The following is a 21,558-nucleotide window of genomic DNA, read 5'->3' as shown; positions in this document are numbered from 1 at the left end:
CAGACAGGTCATCTATCAACATGGGGAAGGTCATAGAACAGACAGGTCATCTATCAACATGGGGAAGGTCATAGAACAGACAGGTCATCTATCAACATGGGGAAGGTCATAGAACAGACAGGTCATCTATCAACATGGGGAAGGTCATAGAACAGACAGGTCATCTATCAACATGGGGAAGGTCATAGAACAGACAGGTCATCTATCAACATGGGGAAGGTCATAGAACAGACAGGTCATCTATCAACATGGGGAAGGTCATAGAACAGACAGGTCATCTATCAACATGGGGAAGGTCATAGAACAGACAGGTCATCTATCAACATGGGGAAGGTCATAGAACAGACAGGTCATCTATCAACATGGGGAAGGTCATAGAACAGACAGGTCATCTATCAACATGGGGAAGGTCATAGAACAGACAGGTCATCTATCAACATGGGAAAGGTCATAGAACAGACAGGTCATCTATCAACATGGGGAAGGTCATAGAACAGACAGGTCATCTATCAACATGGGGAAGGTCATAGAACAGACAGGTCATCTATCAACATGGGGAAGGTCATAGAACAGACAGGTCATCTATCAACATGGGGAAGGTCATAGAACAGACAGGTCATCTATCAACATGGGGAAGGTCATAGAACAGACAGGTCATCTATCAACATGGGGAAGGTCATAGAACAGACAGGTCATCTATCAACATGGGGAAGGTCATAGAACAGACAGGTCATCTATCAACATGGGGAAGGTCATAGAACAGACAGGTCATCTATCAACATGGGGAAGGTCATAGAACAGACAGGTCATCTATCAATATGGGGAAGGTCATAGAACAGACAGGTCATCTATCAACATGGGGAAGGTCATAGAACAGACAGGTCATCTATCAACATGGGGAAGGTCATAGAACAGACAGGTCATCTATCAACATGGGAAAGGTCATAGAACAGACAGGTCATCTATCAACATGGGGAAGGTCATAGAACAGACAGGTCATCTATCAACATGGGGAAGGTCATAGAACAAACATATAAAATTGCCACAATGATTGTTGATATTCCTCAATTAGGCAATCGCTATAAAGAAATAGCTTTTTTGAGGATATCTTTTCATGTGACAACACTGAAGAAATGACACTTTGCTACAATGTGAAGTGGTGAGTGTACAGCTTGTATAACAGAGTATATTTGCTGTCCCCTCAAATCAACACACAGTTATTAATGTCTAAACTGCTGTCAACAAAAGTGAGTACGCCCCTAAGTGAAAATGTACAAATTGGGCCATTTTCCCTCCCCGGTGTCATGTGACTCATTTGTGTTAGTAATACATTTGGTGTCATCGCTCTCACACTCCCTCATACTGGTCACTGGATGTTCAACATGGCACCTCATGGCAAAGACCTCTCTGAGGATCTGGAAAAAAGGATTGTTGCTCTACATAAAGATGGCCTAGGCTATAAGAAGATTGCCAAGACCCTGAATCTGAGCTGCAGCACGGTGGCCAAGACCATGCAGCGGTTTGACAGGACAGGTTCCACCCAGAACAGGCCTCACCATGGCCAACCAAAGAAGTTGAGTGCACATGCTCAGCGTCATATCCAGAGGTTGCCTTTGGGAAATAGACATATGAGTGCTGCCAGCATTGCTGCAGAGGTTGAAGGGGTGGGGGGTAAGCCTGTCAGTGCTCAGACCATACGCCGAAAACTGCATCAAATTGGTCTACATGGCTTTCGTCCCAGAAGGAAGCCTCTTCTAAAGATGATGCACAAGAAAGCCCGCAAAACAGTGTGCTGAAAACAAGCAGACAAAGGACATGGATTACTGGAACTGGAAAATGATGGTGGCAATGCAAAATATTGACAATTCACTTAGGGGTGTACTCACTTTTGTTGCCAGCGGTTTAGACATGAATTAGTTATTTTGAGGGGACAGCAAATGTACACTGTTATACAAGCTGTACACTCACTTTACATTGTAGCAAAGTGTCATTTCTTCAGTGTTGTCACATGAACAGATATAATCAAATATTTACAAAAATGTGAGGGGTGTACTTAATTTTGTGAGATACTGTATGTACAGTGGGGACAATGGTTTTAAAGGTAATCAATTCTCCAATCATCACAGTTGGAGCACTGCGGCAGTTGGTTAAAGTCCCCAAAAGCACAGTTAGATGCCATCTACATGTCAACATGGGGTTTTGACATCATGCCAGTAGATCAACAAATAAACGTCAGCGCCGGGTTCGCTCAACATCACTGGAACATTGATTGGAAATAGTTTCCCTAGACAGAAATCTTTTGGCCAAAAAAGTGGGATGGTCAAACAGAAAATACCCTAATCCTCAATGTGAAGTATGGTGGGGATTTGTGGAGCCTTTTTGTACCAAAGGCCCTGGAAACCTTGTTTGGATACCTGGCAAAGCAGGCTGTCTGGAGAGTAAAACGTTTTAGACCAAACCGGTCTGGAGAGTAAAACGTTTTAGACCAAACCTGTCTGGAGAGTAAAACGTTTTAGACCAAACCTATCTGGAGAGTAAAACATTTTAGACCAAACCTGTCTGGAGAGTAAAACGTTTTAAACCAAACCTGTCTGGAGAGTAAAACGTTTTATACCAAACCTGTCTGGAGATGTGTATACTGTGTGGATGTATATACTGCGTGGATGTATAGACTGTGTGGATGTATAGACTGTGTGGATGTATAGACTCTACATGGATGTATAGACTGTGTGGGTGTATAGACTGCGTGGATGTATAGACTGCGTAGATGTATAGACTGTGTGGATGCATAGACTCTGCGTGGATGTATAGACTCTGTGTGGATGTATAGACTGTGTGGGTGTATAGACTGTGTGGGTGTATAGACTGTGTGGATGTATAGACTGTGTGGATGTATAGACTCTGCATGGATGTATAGACTCTGCAGATGTATAGACTGTGTGGATGTATATACTGCGTGGATGTATAGACTGTGTGGATGTATAGACTGTGTGGATGTATAGACTCTACATGGATGTATAGACTGTGTGGGTGTATAGACTGCGTGGATGTATAGACTGCGTAGATGTATAGACTGTGTGGATGCATAGACTCTGCGTGGATGTATAGACTCTGTGTGGATGTATAGACTGTGTGGATGTATAGCCTGTGTGGATGTATAGACTGTGTGGGTGTATAGACTGTGTGGGTGTATAGACTGTGTGGATGTATAGACTGTGTGGATGTATAGACTGTGTGGGTGTATAGACTGTGTGGATGTATAGACTGTGTGGATGTATAGACTCTGTGTGGATGTATAGACTCTGCGTGGATGTATAGACTGTGTGGATGTATAGACCCTGCGTGGATGTATAGACTGTGTGGGTGTATAGACTGTGTGGATGTATAGACTGTGTGGATGTATAGACTCTGCGTGGATGTATAGACTCTGCGTAGATGTATAGACTGTGTGGGTGTATAGACTGCATGGATGTATAGACTGTGTGGGTGTATAGACTGCGTGGATGTATAGACTGCATAGATATATAGACTGTGTGGATGTATAGACTCTGCGTGGATGTATAGACTCTGCGTGGATGTATAGACTGTGTGGATGTATAGACTGCGTGGATGTATAGACTGTGTGGATGTATAGAATCTGCGGGGATGTTTAGACTGTGTGGATGTATAGACTCTGCATGGATGTATAGACTGCATGGATGTATAGACTGCGTGGATGTATAGACTGTGTGGATGTATAGACTGCGTGGATGTATAGACTGTGTGGATGTATAGACTGCGTGGATGTATAGACTGTGTGGATGTATAGACTGCGTGGATGTATAGACTGCGTGGATGTATAGACTGTGTGGATGTATAGAATCTGCGTGGATGTATAGACTGTGTGGATGTATAGACCCTGCGTGGATGTATAGACTGTGTGGGTGTATAGACTGTGTGGATGTATAGACTGTGTGGATGTATAGACTCTGCGTGGATGTATAGACTCTGCGTGGATGTATAGACTGTGTGGGTGTATAGACTGCATGGATGTATAGACTGTGTGGGTGTATAGACTGCGTGGATGTATAGACTGCATAGATATATAGACTGTGTGGATGTATAGACTCTGCGTGGATGTATAGACTCTGCGTGGATGTATAGACTCTGCGTGGATGTATAGACTGTGTGGATGTATAGACTGTGTGGGTGTATAGACTGTGTGGATGTATAGACTGCTTGGATGTATAGACTGTGTGGATGTATAGACTGTGTGTATGTATAGACTGCTTGGATGTATAGACTGTGTGGATGTATAGACTGTGTGTATGTATAGACTCTGCATGGATGTATAGACTCAGGTCCTTCACTATGTGTTCCCTCCAACATTATAGGTAAAGACTCTGTGCAGCTATCTTGGCAAGGGAGGGTACAAAAAGGGATACATGCAAGGGTGCCAATAAATAGGACAATTTTTTAGCATAAACATTTGATCATAATTACAACTGTATTTCTATAAACAACATTACTTCAGTTGTAATAGGATTTCAGTATGATTTATGTAATATTTCGGATTCAACATCAAGCTGATGAAACACTTTGATGAAGATGAGCAAAAAAAGAATGTAAAATGAACACTACAGGTGAACAGCTCTGATTTACTGTTGTGTTGGAGCTGAGGCAGGCACACTGGGAGAGTTACCGAACCTGGTTGCATCTTGACGTTATCAAGTCTCAGAATCCATCCTCCCTCCTCCACAGTACCCTGGGGTCAGGACAGAACTCTCCCTGTGTCTGAAGGACCTGGACACTTTGTGAGTGAATGGCTTAATATGCCATCCAATGTGTTCTCCAGTCTCATAATGACTATAGGGAGATGCTATTATCCTTGGGAGGCCAGGTTGCAAAGTCCTGAAAACAAAGGTGCCAGTAATTCTGTATAAATTCAGGTTATTTCCGTGAATCATGAAGGAATTACCACATATGCCACATGTTAGACGATTACAATATAGCTCATCACCTGTGTTGTTTGCTTTATACACACTTTGCTCATCATTATCAAGGGTATCAATACTTCTGGTGGTAACTGTGAATGTGCGGCATATAAACTGTATGGGAGCCCGAAAGAGGTGGTTAAAGAGCAGCATGCATTTACCTCAGGTTGCCGATCTCTGCTCATAAGTCTTTAATGTAGAATTCATGTTTGTGGCATCTGAGTGTTTCTTTGGAACAGCATTTTTAGTCTTACTGAAATTCACTGTTAAATTCACTGTTGGCCCGGGTCTGGCAGACGTTGGCCCAGGTCTGGCAGATGTTGGCCCTGGTCTGGCAGTTATTCGCCAAATGTTCTAGGTGCCATGACCCCTACTTGGTTGGAGATAAATGCACCAGAACATGTCCAGTAGGGTCAAGAAGGCTCTGCAAGCCTTTCTGTTGTGCTTGCCTAATCATTGATGTAAATGTTGACACTGAGGGGAGAAATCCCTGTCTCACCCCTTGGCCCTGAGGGTAGAAATACCTGTCTCACCCCTCGGCCCTGAGGGGAGAAATCCCTGTCTCACCCCTTGGCCCTGAGGGAAGAAATACCTGTCTCACCCCCCAGCCCTGAGGGAAGAAAATCCCTGTCTTACTCCCCAGCCCTGAGGGAAGAAATACCTGTCTCACCCCTTGGCCCTGAGGGAAGAAATACCTGTCTCACCCCCCAGCCCTGAGGGAAGAAAATCCCTGTCTCACCCCCCAGCACTGAGGGAAGAAAATCCCTGTCTCACCCAATGGCCCTGAGGAAAGAAAATCCCTGTCTCACCCCCCAGCCCTGAGGGAAGCTGTATCCCTGTCTCACCCCCCAGCCCTGAGCGAAGCTGTATCCCTGTCTCACCCCCCGGCCCTGAGGGAAGCTGTATCCCTGTCTTACTCCCCAGCTCTGAGGGAAGCTGTATCCCCGTCTTACTCCCCAGCTCTGAGGGAAGCTGTATCCCCGTCTCACTCCCCAGCCCTGAGGGGAGAAATTAAATCTGTGGGTTTGTTGTTGTTTGACTCCTCCCCCAACACCGCTTTCCATCCATTTGTTCCACAGACCCTCATGCCAAATTCTGTCAAAAGCTTTTTTGAAATCAACAGCATAAAACTGCTTTGCTTTTGTTTTGCTTGTTTGTCAGTTAGGGGGTGTAAACATCGTCTGTCATACGCCATTTTGGTAAGAAGCCAATTTGACGTTTGCTCAGGATTTGCTCTCGCTCTTTCTCTCTTTCTTTCTCTCTATTACTCTTTATTTCTATCTCTTATTCTCTCTGTCTCTCTTGCCCTCTCTTCCTCTCTCTCTGTCTCCTCTCCGCTAGGTAACTCTGTCAGCACTCTTTCTTCTAAGGGGCCAGGTGGTCTCTATAGCAACACTTCCACTCTGCAGGGCTTCCTGGGCCGGCACAAAGACCTGCTGAATAACTCCGCCCCCTGTGCCGGCCCTTTCCCCGGGCAACCCAAGCACCACCCCCTCAGCCTTAACGATGCCAACCCCAACAAAGTGGAGGTCAGCGTTACGGCTGACAATGGCAAGCCCCGCCTCCCTGGCTTGGCTGGCCCCGCCTCCAAACCCCGCGCCCTATGGAAGAAGAGTGTAGAGACACTAAAACAAGCACCTATCCCATCTCCTGTTCATGCTGGTGGCCCTGTCCCTTCTGGCCCACCTCCTGGCCCTGCACCAATGAAGAGCCAGCGTTATCTCCCAGAAGACCCGCCCCATTCTGACCTCTCTGAGTGTTCCAGCCGGCCTCCCTCCCATAAGGAGACAGACCCAGGAGGGGCCAGGATGGGGTTGGGGGGACCAGGGGGTTTCAAACCCCCAAAAGACGGGCTGAAGAAACGCTTGGTGGGAGGGGTGGGGGGAGGAGGGGGAAAGCACAGCGAGGGGGGGGGGCGGCAGTGGGAGGAGTCACGAGAAGATCTACAGTATCGACTCAGACCAGGCCAGTCTGCAGTCTGCCTCTCATTACCAGAGAGATGGCCTCCAGGACCTCCCCGACCTCACCCACACACACACACACTCAGACCTCACACACTCTCACTCGGAGCACTCACACACACATTCCATGGACACACCCATACTGCAACTGAGCGCCAGTCTGCTTCACCACAGCCAGTCTGCTGAGGCTGACCTGCACTCTCTGAAGGATAAGAAATACAGCACCTACAAACACACCAGCAGCGGAGCTGTATCCTCCAGCAAGGATAAGAACAGTACGTATTACTGTAGTATTACCGTAGTACTACTGTCGTATTTATGTAGTATTATTGTAGTATTACTGTAGTATAACTGTGGTATAACTGTAGTATAACTATGGTATTACTGTAGTATTATTTTAGTATTTATGTAGTATTACTGTAGTCATTTTACATTTTTGTATGTTAGCAGACGCTATTGAGTGCATACGTTTAATACTTCTTTCCCGAAAAATGCTGCATGTGCAAAACACAACTGTTGAAGAAATGAAGAGCACATGGGAGCATTTCATGTGACAGAAATGAAAATATTTAGAAATATGTCATTCTAAATATTTCTAAAATTACAAAGAGGTTGATCTAAAGATGCAGCAAATACCATGGTCATATGATTGAGAATATGCCTCTGTTTACACTGGAAGTTTAAACCAACAGAACATGACAGGAAATCATGCTGGTTAGTGGCATAAGAGATTTTTCAAATGATCCAGTAATGTCTATGAGCACATTTTGACTGGGGTAAATGAGCTGATAAAAACTGATGAAATCATACAGGTTTTAAACAAATTACTTTACAGATAGATGGTTTCAAAATGTTGACTTATAAAGGTTTCAAACCCAGGGGTCCTCTGATCCTTCCATTTGATCTAAACTATATCAACAGCTTCAACCCTTTAGACATTTTTGTTAGTTATCCTATATTACACGGCAATTATGAAAAATGCCTGGCTGTGTAGTATTATAAATCGGGACCACTCATCTTCCGTTTGGGACAGCTGAAATTGCACTTCGGGACAATTCTGGGCCGGGGATAAAACAAAGTTAGACTGAAGCTCATGATTTATTTTTTGTTTGTCGAGGCTAACATATACTCATTGATTGAGATGCTGAAAATGCAAAACATGATGCTGAAGTGCAGGAATGAGGTAATTGGTATGCAGTTATGAGTTGCTTATTGGTTGTGGGGCACAGAAACCTGAGAATGTGTTGCATATATTCTAGATAATTGTGAATTTACTGAGTAAACATTTTTAAAATCAGATTCTGCAGCTGGCTCTGATTGGAGAGTAAGGAGACAGGCAGGAGACGAACCTTGTCCATAGTGATCTGCAAACAGTCAACCTTCTCTGCCTTAACCCTGAGTAGCATCGACTGTGCCAACATGCTGAAGGGGTAATATCAATATCCAAATTCAACCTTCTCGGCCTTAACCCTGAGTAGCATCGACTGTGCCAACATGCCGAAGGGGTAATATCCAAATTCAAAAACACAGTGCTGCTTCAGTTATTTTCATTATTATTATTTTTTTTGTCAATTATTTGAGGAGAACATTTGCATTTAAGTAATGTTGAGAAGGAGAGTGCTAGGTGTCTGTTATGTCCCTCGATATTTGAAATGTCGATTCTCTGTTGATTTCTTTTTTACCGAAACATCTGAGTGTTTAGAACAAATTGTTGGTTAGGACAAAAAAATTTATGTTTTGCTTGTGCAGTTTGTAAATGTAATTTCAATCAAGTTTGTAATGTTCCACTCTATATATGGCCCTATCTGATTGTAAGGACTCCTAGGGATTTTGGAGATTTGAAGATCATAGCAAGCCCTCCTCCTCCAGACCATTCAGCTATTTACTACACTGCTTGTCCAACTAGGAAGTCACATTAGTCAGTACAAGTCAGAGCACTCCTACTCAACTGATCTGACCTCAGTTTGCTTTGCAGACGACCTGGCCACCTGAATGGTCTACCACTGTACAAGCAACCAGATAGTCCTTCATGACAATGCCTCACACCATTACAGCCACCCTTCAGCTAGATGCCCAGTCAAGACTCGAACCTAGATTATGGTGGTCAGCTTGGGGCTACAGATATTATGCAACAGACCGCTACACTTCCAGGGTGGCTTTTTTTGGAAATAACTATTTTCAACCTGTTAACTAGAGCACTCTGCTATTTTCAACCTGTTAACTCGAGCACTCTGCAATTTTCTACGTGTTAACTCGAGCACTCTGCTATTTTCTACCTGTTAACTAGAGCACTCTGCTATTTTCTACCTGTTAACTAGAGCACTCTGCTATTTTCTACCTGTTAACTCGAGCACTCTGCTATTTTCAAACTCTTAATGCTAGCACTCTGCTATTTTCAAACTCTTAATGCTAGCACTCTGCTATTTTCAAACTCTTAATGCTAGCACTCTGCTATTTTCAAACTCTTAATGCTAGCACTAGGTCGAACATGCTAAAAAGGATGAGGGTTGAGATTAGGTAAGAGTTTGAGACACTACAGTTAGATCTCTTTCAGATTGCACTACAGGAAAATACAGATTCTTTGTTAGCTTTATTGCCTGTTCAGACAGTCCATTTAAATACATAAAACTTTGATTTCACATGCAAACAATCAGTGTGGCCACTGTCAAAAAACACAGCACAGACGTTTCCAACTGAAGTGATTCCATGTTCAATGCAAAACTTGGCTCAGCGTTAAGTAGTGTCTGTCCCAGATCAGAGCTGTACTGGCAATCTTTTTCTTATCTAGCCAATGTAGCGAATGACTGTATAGGTAGCTACATTTGTAGCTAATGCAATCTAACATTGGCTGCTTGTGTTGCTGGTAGTAGAACCAACTTTAAATTTATATGGAAAACCTACTCTGTCGGGAAGATACCTGGCAACTGAATTTTTGTCATGATTCTCAAGGAGATTGTTTGCATAGGGAGGATAATTCTATGAGCTGACCATTTTAAGTGGTGAACAAAACTAATCTACATGGATTGTTACATGTTTGATCCGGCCAAAAAATCCCAGAAAATTAAATGGAGGGAAAGGCTTGGAGCAACATTTATCAAAATAGCAATGCACATTTATGGTAAAGTTTTTGTGGTATTCATTGTACCTCCCAAAGCACTGAATTGACCGATTTTTAAGAGGACATCAGGTTGCAAATCAGGTTTACCTGCCCTTTAAAATTTTTATTCCTATCATTGTCTTCTGCATTCTTTTGTTCTAACTTGCTTGAAGTTCTTGTAATTATGCCAAGAGAATTTTGTCTCTGTACCTACTTCCTCAAGAATTCTGATCGATGGAATTGCCATGACAACACACTTCCAGAGCAAGCCAATAGAAACTTCAAATCGTTGGACAGGATTTGCGTAATCTCTCAGTAAACTTGCACTGCACTAAAAATTACATTTAAACTGTTCAGTTAGATTTGATATTTGTATCAAATATATGTATTGAAATCCATACTTTCTGAGACTGCAGTACAGCAATAGATACATGTAAATGCTTTCTGTGACTGCAGTACAGCAGCATAAAGACAATAAAAAAGAACAGTCATGACTGAAATGAATTGTCATGCAAATTCACCCCCCCCCATGTTTGCCACACCCCCTTATGTTGAACATGGGATGTTAGCCACCCCCCCTTATGTTGAACATGGGATGTGTTTGCCACCCCCCCTTATGTTGAACATGGGATGTGTTAGCCACCCCCCCTTATGTTGAACATGGGATATGTTTGCCACCCCCCCTTATGTTGAACATGGGATGTGTTTGCCACCCCCCCTTATGTTGAACATGGGATATGTTTGCCACCCCCCCTTATGTTGAACATGGGATGTGTTAGCCACCCCCCCTTATGTTGAACATGGGATATGTTAGCCACCCCCCCTTATGTTGAACATGGGATGTGTTAGCCACCCCCCCTTATGTTGAACATGGGATGTGTTAGCCACCCCCCCTTATGTTGAACATGGGATGTGTTAGCCACCCCCCCTTATGTTGAACATGGGATGTGTTAGCCACCCCCCCTTATGTTGAACATGGGATGTGTTAGCCACCCCCCCTTATGTTGAACATGGGATGTGTTAGCCACCCCCCCTTATGTTGAACATGGGATGTGTTAGCCACCCCCCCTTATGTTGAACATGGGATGTGTTAGCCACCCCCCCTTATGTTGAACATGGGATGTGTTAGCCACCCCCCCTTATGTTGAACATGGGATGTGTTAGCCACCCCCCCTTATGTTGAACATGGGATGTGTTAGCCACCCCCCCTTATGTTGAACATGGGATGTGTTAGCCACCCCCCCTTATGTTGAACATGGGATGTGTTAGCCACCCCCCCTTATGTTGAACATGGGATGTGTTAGCCACCCCCCCTTATGTTGAACATGGGATGTGTTAGCCACCCCCCCTTATGTTGAACATGGGATGTGTTAGCCACCCCCCCTTATGTTGAACATGGGATGTGTTAGCCACCCCCCCTTATGTTGAACATGGGATGTGTTAGCCACCCCCCCTTATGTTGAACATGGGATGTGTTAGCCACCCCCCCTTATGTTGAACATGGGATGTGTTAGCCACCCCCCCTTATGTTGAACATGGGATGTGTTAGCCACCCCCCCTTATGTTGAACATGGGATGTGTTAGCCACCCCCCCTTATGTTGAACATGGGATGTGTTAGCCACCCCCCAGTTCCCTGGTCCTGTCATGCCTGCGTGCTCCTGCTCTGCTCCATCTGGCCCTCTGCCACTGGTTACGTTGCCTCACTGCTGAATTAAACATGGCCAGTGCCAATCCAGCGTCCCTTTGAACTTCTTTCACATTTTCTCATGTGAGTGCTTTGGAGTTTCATGGATTTAACCTAGGATTTATTTCCCCACTTATCCACACACCATACTTTTAATGGGAATTGTTTTAGAATTGTGAAATAATGTTCTGACTAGGTTAAGTCTCCACTAGCCCATATAAAAGCACTTCTAAATTTGTTTAGATGTAACCAGTCAGCTTTACTTTTGCAAACCAGGTTAGTTGCACCCACCTGTGTTGACTAGTGATGTACTGATTTCAGTGTACATGTAGCCATTTCTCCTGGTTCACCTGGTTCTCCTGGTACTCTGTTGGGTAGAGAACAGCAACAACAATGAACTAAGGGACATCATGTTGTCAAAACATAGATCAGGCGATGGGAACTAAAAAACACTAAGCAGAGTGAATTGTGAATGAATTTTACAAAACAAAAACGTGTTACCTTTCGTCCAAATAAAAAATTTGAGATATCCCAAAGTCCCTATCCGTGGCCATCCTGTTAAAGTCCCTATCCGTGGCCATCCTGTTAAAGTCCCTATCCACAGCCATCCTGTTAAAGTCCCTATCCACAGCCATCCTGTTAAAGTCCCTATCCGTGGCCATCCTGTTAAAGTCCCTATCCCTGTCCATCCTGTTAAAGTCCCTATCCCTGTCCATCCTGTTAAAGTCCCTATCCCTGTCCATCCTGTTAAAGTCCCTATCCCTGTCCATCCTGTTAAAGTCCCTATCCCTGTCCATCCTGTTAAAGTCCCTATCCCTGTCCATCCTGTTAAAGTCCCTATCCCTGTCCATCCTGTTAAAGTCCCTATCCGTGGCCATCCTGTTAAAGTCCCTATCCCTGTCCATCCTGTTAAAGTCCCTATCCGTGGCCATCCAAACATACAGAGATCTGCAGTCCTCTCTCGCCTCAGCAAATGTCAGTGTTCATGAATTCACCATCAGAAAGACACTGGGCTAAAATGGGATTCATGGCAGAATAACAAGGCTGAAACAATTGCTCAATAAGATGAACACGAATGATCGTCTCTATTCTTCCAAAAAGCACCTGGATGATGTTTGAGTTCTGAAACTCGATGTGCTATGGACAGATTAGTCAAAATGGGAACTGTTTGTAGAACATGGGCCCTGTTATGGTCTAGTGATAACAAAACACTGTATTCACGATTAATAACCTCATGCCAGCAGTCAGGCATGATGTCATGGTTTCAGTTTGCTTCACTACGTCAGGATCTGGTCAACATGCCATCATTGAAGGAACCATGAATTCTGCTTCGTATCAGAGCATTCTACAGGAGAACATCAGGCCATCCGTCCGTGAGCTAAATCTAAATCGCAGCTGAGTCATGCAGCAAGACAATGACCCGAAACACAATAAAGTCTACATCAGAATGTTTGAAGAACATGAAATGTAAACTTCTGGAATGGCATTGTCCTGAAACAAGCAGTTCATAAAAAGCAGTGACCCATAAATGTCACTGAAATCAGCTCTGCATAGAGGAGTGGGACAACATTTCTCCATGGTGATGTGGGAGACGGATCCAAAATGCTCTACGAGCCATGGAAACCACTTAACTGCAATAATTACTGTCTACGAGCCATGGAAACCACATCACCTCAGTAATTACTGTCTACGAGCCATGGAAACCACATCACCTCAGTAATTACTGTCTACGAGCCATGGAAACCACATCACCTCAGTAATTACTGTCTACGAGCCATGGAAACCACATCACCTCAGTAATTACTGTCTACGAGCCATGGAAACCACATCACCTCAGTAATTACTGTCTACGAGCCATGGAAACCACATCACCTCAGTAATTACTGTCTACGAGCCATGGAAACCACATCACCTCAGTAATTACTGTCTACGAGCCATGGAAACCACATCACCTCAGTAATTACTGTCTACGAGCCATGGAAACCACATCACCTCAGTAATTACTGTCTACGAGCCATGGAAACCACATCACCTCAGTAATTACTGTCTACGAGCCATGGAAACCACATCACCTCAGTAATTACTGTCTACGAGCCATGGAAACCACATCACCTCAGTAATTACTGTCTACGAGCCATGGAAACCACATCACCTCAGTAATTACTGTCTACGAGCCGTGGAAACCACATCACCTCAGTAATTACTGTCTACGAGCCATGGAAACCACATCACCTCAGTAATTACTGTCTACGAGCCATGGAAACCACATCACCTCAGTAATTACTGTCTACGAGCCATGGAAACCACATCACCTCAGTAATTACTGTCTACGAGCCGTGGAAACCACATCACCTCAGTAATTACTGTCTACGAGCCATGGAAACCACATCACCTCAGTAATTACTGTCTACGAGCCATGGAAACCACATCACCTCAGTAATTACTGTCTACGAGCCATGGAAACCACATCACCTCAGTAATTACTGTCTACGAGCCATGGAAACCACATCACCTCAGTAATTACTGTCTACGAGCCATGGAAACCACATCACCTCAGTAATTACTGTCTACGAGCCATGGAAACCACATCACCTCAGTAATTACTGTCTACGAGCCATGGAAACCACATCACCTCAGTAATTACTGTCTACGAGCCATGGAAACCACATCACCTCAGTAATTACTGTCTACGAGCCATGGAAACCACATCACCTCAGTAATTACTGTCTACGAGCCGTGGAAACCACATCACCTCAGTAATTACTGTCTACGAGCCGTGGAAACCACATCACCTCAGTAATTACTGTCTACGAGCCATGGAAACCACATCACCTCAGTAATTACTGTCTACGAGCCATGTTCCCCATCCAGGAACATAAACAGTTTAACCGGATTTGCATTATCTCTGTGGAACTCTGTGATTGGTTTATCTCTGTGAAACTCTGTGATTGGTTAATGTCTCTATGGAACTCTGTGATAAGTTTATCGCTCCTAGTGAGGATAAGATTGACGCATTATGGCTTCATTCATACTAACTTTACCAAAGTCACCAGTAGATCGGTTCCTAGTAGTAAAAAACAGTCAGCTATAATGTTAGCGTGCCTTTCCGATGCAAAACATTTGCCAAATATTTCAAAGTATTGCAATATACTAGACTAGAGTAGATTCAACTTTATTGTCATTGAACAGTACAAGTACAGTACAATGAAATGCAGTTAACATCTAACCAGAAGTGCAAATAGAAGAGGGCAGAAAATGTACAAGTATTTACAAGTATTACGTATATTACAAGTGGAATGTATAGATGTGCAATGAAGGCAAATGCAGTACAAATGGCAATACTAAATGTGCAATTAAGACAAATAGAGGATGGCAGAAAATGTACAAGTAATATGTATAGTGTATTTTACAAGTGAGATTATAGTTGTACAGGTACAAATGGCATTTTAGATGTGCAAACAAGGCAAATTGAAGGAGTAATGTAGCATGTGCAACCGGGACACAGAGATGGCAGTAATGAGGTCACTGAGGTAGACATGTTTATATAACAACTGTAAAAATGCATGCATGATGGCAGTACTAAATGTGTAAAGAGGCAAATTGAATGTACGAGGTGCATGTGCAACAGAAATGCAGGGATAGCAGCAGTGAGGTTCCCGAGGTAGACACGTACCTGTAACCACTGAAAACATCCATTATCAGGCTTTGCAAGGCAGTGTCAGAGTAGTACAAGGGAGTAGTGCAACAAGGTCCCTGTGAGGCAGGGGGGTGTGGTTAGTGATGGTTCACAGAGTTCTCTGAGTCACAGAGTTCAGCAGGGTTACAGCAGATGGAAAGAAACTGTTCCTGAGCCTGCTGGTGTGAGATTGAAGAGAGCTGTACCGCCTGCCTGATGGTAGGAGGACAAACAGTTTATGGCCTGGACGTGACAAACTGGAGGGTCCGTGGTGATCCTGTGCGCCCTGTGCAGGGACCGCTTCCGCTGGAGGTCTGCGATGGCAGGAAGCTGGGCTCCAGTGATGTGCTGGGCACCAGTGATGTGCTGGGCACCAGTGATGTGCTGGGCACCAGTGATGTGCTGGGCACCAGTGATGTGCTGGGCACCAGTGATGTGCTGGGCACCAGTGATGTGCTGGGCACCAGTGATGTGCTGGGCACCAGTGATGTGCTGGGCACCAGTGATGTGCTGGGCACCAGTGATGTGCTGGGCACCAGTGATGTGCTGGGCACCAGTGATGTGCTGGGCACCAGTGATGTGCTGGGCACCAGTGATGTGCTGGGCACCAGTGATGTGCTGGGCGGTTTTCACCACCTGTTGCAGGGACTTCCAGTTGGCTACAGAGCAACCGCTAAAGCACTCTGTGGCACAATTATTCAGAATGCTCTCGATTGTGCAGAAGTAAAAAATCACAAGGACAGACAGGCTTTCTTCAGCCTCCTCAAAAAACTAAAGAGCAATCTTGAAATCTTGGAATTCGTTTTTGAGGTATTCTTATGCTTTATGGATAGAGGTAGTGATAAAAGACAGAGGACCCATGCTGCAGTAATGTTGGATTAGAACCCATGCTGCAGTAGGGTGGGATTAGAACCCATGCTGCAGTTGTGTTGGATTAGAACCCATGCTGCAGTTGTGTTGGATTAGAACTCATGCTGCAGTAATGTTGGATTAGAACCCATGCTGCAGTTGTGTTGGATTAGAACCCATGCTGCAGTAATGTTGGATAAGAACCCATGCTGCAGTTGTGTTGGATTAGAACCCATGCTGCAGTAATGTTGGATTAGAACCCATGCTGCAGTTGTGTTGGATTAGAAACCATGCTGCAGTAATGTTGGATTAGAACCCATGCTGCAGTTGTGTTGGATTAGAACCCATGCTGCAGTAATGTTGGATTAGAACCCATGCTGCAGTTGTTTTGGATTAGAACCCATGCTGCAGTTGTTTTGGATTAGAACCCATGCTGCAGTAATGTTGGATTAGAACCCATGCTGCAGTTGTGTTGGATTAGAACCCATGCTGCAGTAATGTTGGATTAGAACCCATGCTGCAGTTGTGTTGGATTAGAAACCATGCTGCAGTAATGTTGGATTAGAACCCATGCTGCAGTTGTGTTGGATTAGAACCCATGCTGCAGTAATGTTGGATTAGAACCCATGCTGCAGTTGTTTTGGATTAGAACCCATGCTGCAGTTGTTTTGGATTAGAACCCATGCTGCAGTAATGTTGGATTAGAACCCATGCTGCAGTTGTGTTGGATTAGAACCCATGCTGCAGTAATGTTGGATTACAACCCATGCTGCAGTTGTGTGGGATTAGAACCCATGCTGCAGTAATGTGGTATTAGTACCCATACTGCAGTAGTGTGAGATTACAATCCATGTTGTAGTAGTGTTGGATTCAATCCAATGCTGAAGTAGTGTTGGATCAGAACCCATGCTGCAGTAGTATGGGATTAGAACCCATGCTGCAGTTGTGTTGGATTAGAACCCATGCTGTAGTAGTGTGGGATTAGAACCCATGCTGCAGTTGTGTTGGATTAGAACCCATGCTGTAGTAGTGTTGGATTAGAACCCATGCCACAGTACTGTTGGAGTCAATCCCATACTGCAGTAGTGTGAGATTACAACCCATGTTGTAGTAGTGTTAGATTCAATCCAATGCTGAAGTAGTGTGGGATTAGAACCAGGCTGCGGTAGTGGGGGATTAGAACCCATGATGCGGTAGTGGGGGATTAGAACCCATGATGCGGTAGTGTGGTATTAGAACCCATGCTGTGGTAGTGTGGGATTAGAGACAGCAGACAACTGGCCCACCCTGGGAATGACTGGAATAATTCTCTCTGTTTGTCTTGCTTATTGAAAATGTTTAAGATGTTAGTGCTTTGCCATAACACGATTGCAAAGCTCCTATGTCAGTTTGAATGATTCCAAGGGAATGCATACAAAAAAGCAATAAATACACAACAATCACAAGCCTCGACACACCTACAACGTATTTATTAATCAAAATCCAGCCATACGAAAATAACAAAAATATTTCAGACACACCCGCAACCCTCCAACTCAACCACATGCTCTATGATGTCCTTTGTTAAATAGAGCTTAAACTGTATGAATAGGGCCTCCTTTCAGTCTGTCTTTTTATTTTAATCCTGACTGTATGTCTAATAAATGACTGTGTTAATTTAATAAAAGCCACAAAAAATTTTTAAAGATAGATTTCCCGGAACCACTTTTGGCAACTGACATGCTCGGTTTTATCATGCGGGTGTTAGAAGACTTCCTGGAACAACCCCGATTGGTTGATAGGATGGTCTCGAGCCCACCCTTCACCCGGATGACCAGTCATCTGTCTAATTTACTTTGATGTCACAAAATGAATTCCAGGATTATAATTTTTTCACAGAAAGGTCACGAGTGTACGTTTCAGAGTGCTAATTCAACCTGATATTGTGAAAATGTCAGCACAGTTATTTTTTTACACTTGTGTTCTTGGGATGAACATGGTGTTGTATTGTGAGTGCCTCTCTGATAATGACCACGTCTTGGAATACAGAGAGAGTCCCTGCTTCATTTATTTAATCAATTAAATTAAAATAAATACAATAAACTGTTTTTTCAAATCCTAGGGGCTATAATTGCTAGCAGACGTAGGTGAAATTAAACATGAACTCAACCTAATTAATTAATTAAATAAAGTGGCTTGCAGCACAGCAGGGGATTTCTAGATCCAGGCTGTAATAACAGCAGCAGGAAAGTAACTGTTTAATAAAAACGTGTGTTAAAACTCCTACACTGTGTTTTATAGTCTCAACAGTCATGAGTGTATGATGTAATCTCCTCCTATCTCTGTCTGTCTCCTTCACGTCTCTCTCCCTCTCTCTGTCTGCCTCCTTTCTCTCCTTCGCTCCCTCTCCCTGTCTGTCTCCCCTCTCTCCTTTGCTCCCTCTCCCACTCTCTCTGTCTCTCTCCATCTGTTTCTCTCTTCCTCTCTCCCTCTTTCTCTCTCTGTCCGTCTCTCTCTAGGTGGTTCCTACGAGGTCCCTGGGGTACAGAGGCAGACCCACTGCCGGTCCTGTTTGGGGAAGTTATCGGGCTACTCTGGCCTGTACACGGTTCGCTCTCCTCAGAACCGCTGCGATGCCTGCGTCCACCTGGGAAATCTGTATGACATCAGCGAAGACCAGCTACAGCACCAAGCCTACTCACAGACACACACACACTCCCCGCGCACACACTCCCCACACACACACTCCCCACACACGCACTCCCCCCACACACACCCCCACGCTGGCGGGGACATGTTCACCCACTACCTGCCTCAGAGCGAGCTGGGTCTGGTGGGCGAGGGAGACGGGCTAGTGAGTCACTACCTCCCCCCGGTCGGAGCCTCTCCCCCAGGGTCTCACCTCTCCGCCCAGCGCCTTCAGCTTAGCCGGCAGCACTCGTACGAGAACGTCCCAGAAAAACAGCAGCAAGGAGGGGGGCCGCGGGGGAACCGAGACGCAGAGCAGTTCAGAGGGCTCAGCCTGCCGGACCGGGACAGCATAAGAAACCCGGCCGGGCTCCTGCAGGACAGCCCTTATGCCAACGTGCTCACCATGCGGTCTGCCAAGGGCCCCTCCTCGCCACTCAACCACTCCCTGGACACGCCCCTCCCCATGCCCCTCCCCCGCCGCTCCAAGTCGCTCTACCCTGACAGGCCCTCCCACAACCCCTTCCTGCAGGGCGGCACCGGGCAGCGGAGGGGGGAGACCAGCCTGGCCGCTGCACAACGCATGGCACACGGCCGCTCTGCCACCGACATCTACAAGCAGCTGGCGCCCCTGGCGATGACGCTTGGAAACCACCCTGGGAATCACCACAGCAACCACCAGGAGTTCTTCTACCCCATGGCTGCCCCGGAGACCGCCGTGTCATATGTGATGGCTCCGCCCATAGTGGCCCATCAGCCAATCAGCTATGTGACAGCTCCCAGGGCCGCTAGCGCTGGTGGCAACAGGCCACGCCTCTACCGACGCATGCCCAGCATCGAGTCCGACGTCTGAGACACACACACACACAGAAAAGAGAGAGTGTGTGTGCTGCTTTATGGGCGAGGGACAAGCTCTAACTACACACCCACACACACACACAGACATATGCACATCGAACAGAACAGTTCTGACTGTATGAGGACTAATAACCACTGATACTAAATACAGAGAGGAGAGGAGGAGAGGAGGGGCATCATGGACTCCACAGTTGAACAGGAGGAGATGGACTGATTGGACTGCATGCTTACTGGTTCTGGTTAGGAATGTTGCCTGGATACTTGGAGTGTTGTGACCTCTGCCCTCTGACCCCTCCTCTGGGACCGCCCTGACTGGGCCTCTCTACACTGTAACATGTTGCACTACAACAGATGTGTCTGGTCTGTCAGCCGTCAGCTAGCCATAGTACTGACCTGAGACTAGCTATCCAATCAGGGTTCGTCTCCTCCTAGCGACCTGTGAGCTAGAATGAACAGAACACAGCAGAACAGACAATGGCATCACCAAGGAGACAGAACTGTGATGTCAATGCAACATTCCACATGAAGATATAAACCAAATACGGCCATCAGTTGGTCTCTTCCTCCCCCAGCTCAGACCGAATATGGAATGAGGATTTCATTTATTCTGTTCTATTCATTCTAGAATGGTGATGTCATGTAGTGTGTTCTAATCATTCTAGCTCTGTGGCGTTAGCACCCCCTTACCCTGCATGCTTCCTAACACTCTTACACGGAGTAAAACACATATTCACATATACAGTTCGTATTAAGACTGAAGCTATTAGATAGTTGTTCACTCTGATACTGTGCCCCTGTCACATGACCAAAAATACTTTTATAGAACTCAACTGTTACATGCACAAACACACACACAGCCTGTTGGCAGGGCAGTGTGTTCTTTAACTGAGTAACTGAATAGATGTTTAAACAGTAGAGGAGTGACACTGTCTTTTCCACTTTATAACAGCTATTAGCCCTGACACACACACACCCACACACACACAAAGCGTTTTCTTCAGAGAGTAAAACACTGTTTAAATCCCAAACTGCACCTTTTTAATAGTGGTGAAATGCCCTTATTGTCTTTTTTCAACAGAATTGATGTGATGATGATGATGATGATGCTATTATGCACAATATCAGGTTGCAATATTATATAATATTTCTGTACAGAGAAATTAATCCATTATCATGGTTTTTAAATGTTTGATTTATTTACTGGTTAATTTGTTTGATTTTATCATTAATGGTAATTCTTATAGATTTTTGAAATGTGGTTTAATTCTTCTGCTTCTGAAAGGCATGTTCTGCTGTTTCTGCATCCTTTAACTCATTAATTGATTGATTGATAAATCAGTTAGTCAGCTGATTGGTTAATCACAAACAATTACACTGTAAATAAGTCGACAAAGTTACAATAAATAATGTGATATTTTTACTATTTTCACTAAGATGATTATGTGACCCCATGGCAGTTCAACTTATTAATGTGTCTTTAAACCTAGAGGCTAAGGCCTAGGGGTTAGGGCCTAGGAGTTAGGGCCTAGGGGTTAGGGACTAGGAGTTAGGGCCTAGGGGTTAGGGCCTAGGAGTTAGGGCCTAGGGGTTAGGGACTAGGAGTTAGGGCCTAGGGGTTAGGGCCTAGGGGTTAGGGCCTAGGGGTTAGGGACTAGGGATTAGGGCCTAGGGGTTCGGGACTAGGTGTTAGGAACTAGGGGTTAGGGACTAGGGGTTAGGGCCTAGGGGTTAGGGACTAGGGGTTAGGGCCTAGGGGTTAGGGACTAGGAGTTAGGGCCTAGGGGTTAGGGCC

General features: G+C 45.0%; 1 protein-coding gene across 1 annotated transcript in view; it reads left to right on the top strand.

Annotated features, from left to right (window-relative positions):
- Positions 1 to 21,186, top strand: part of LOC105009144 (glutamate receptor ionotropic, NMDA 2A) — a 248,229-nt gene extending 227,043 nt beyond the window's left edge. The window contains exon 19 of the mRNA XM_029122035.2: positions 18,740 to 21,186. Coding sequence (XP_028977868.1) covers positions 18,740 to 19,761 — 1,022 coding nt within the window. The 3' untranslated portion in view covers positions 19,762 to 21,186. The remainder of the gene's footprint in view (positions 1 to 18,739) is intronic.
- The last annotated feature ends 372 nt before the right edge of the window (positions 21,187 to 21,558 follow it).

This window comes from Esox lucius, chromosome 9 (genome assembly GCF_011004845.1).
Source record: "Esox lucius isolate fEsoLuc1 chromosome 9, fEsoLuc1.pri, whole genome shotgun sequence".
In the NCBI taxonomy this organism is placed as follows: domain Eukaryota; kingdom Metazoa; phylum Chordata; class Actinopteri; order Esociformes; family Esocidae; genus Esox; species Esox lucius.
This window is presented reverse-complemented; position numbering and strand designations above follow the sequence as displayed.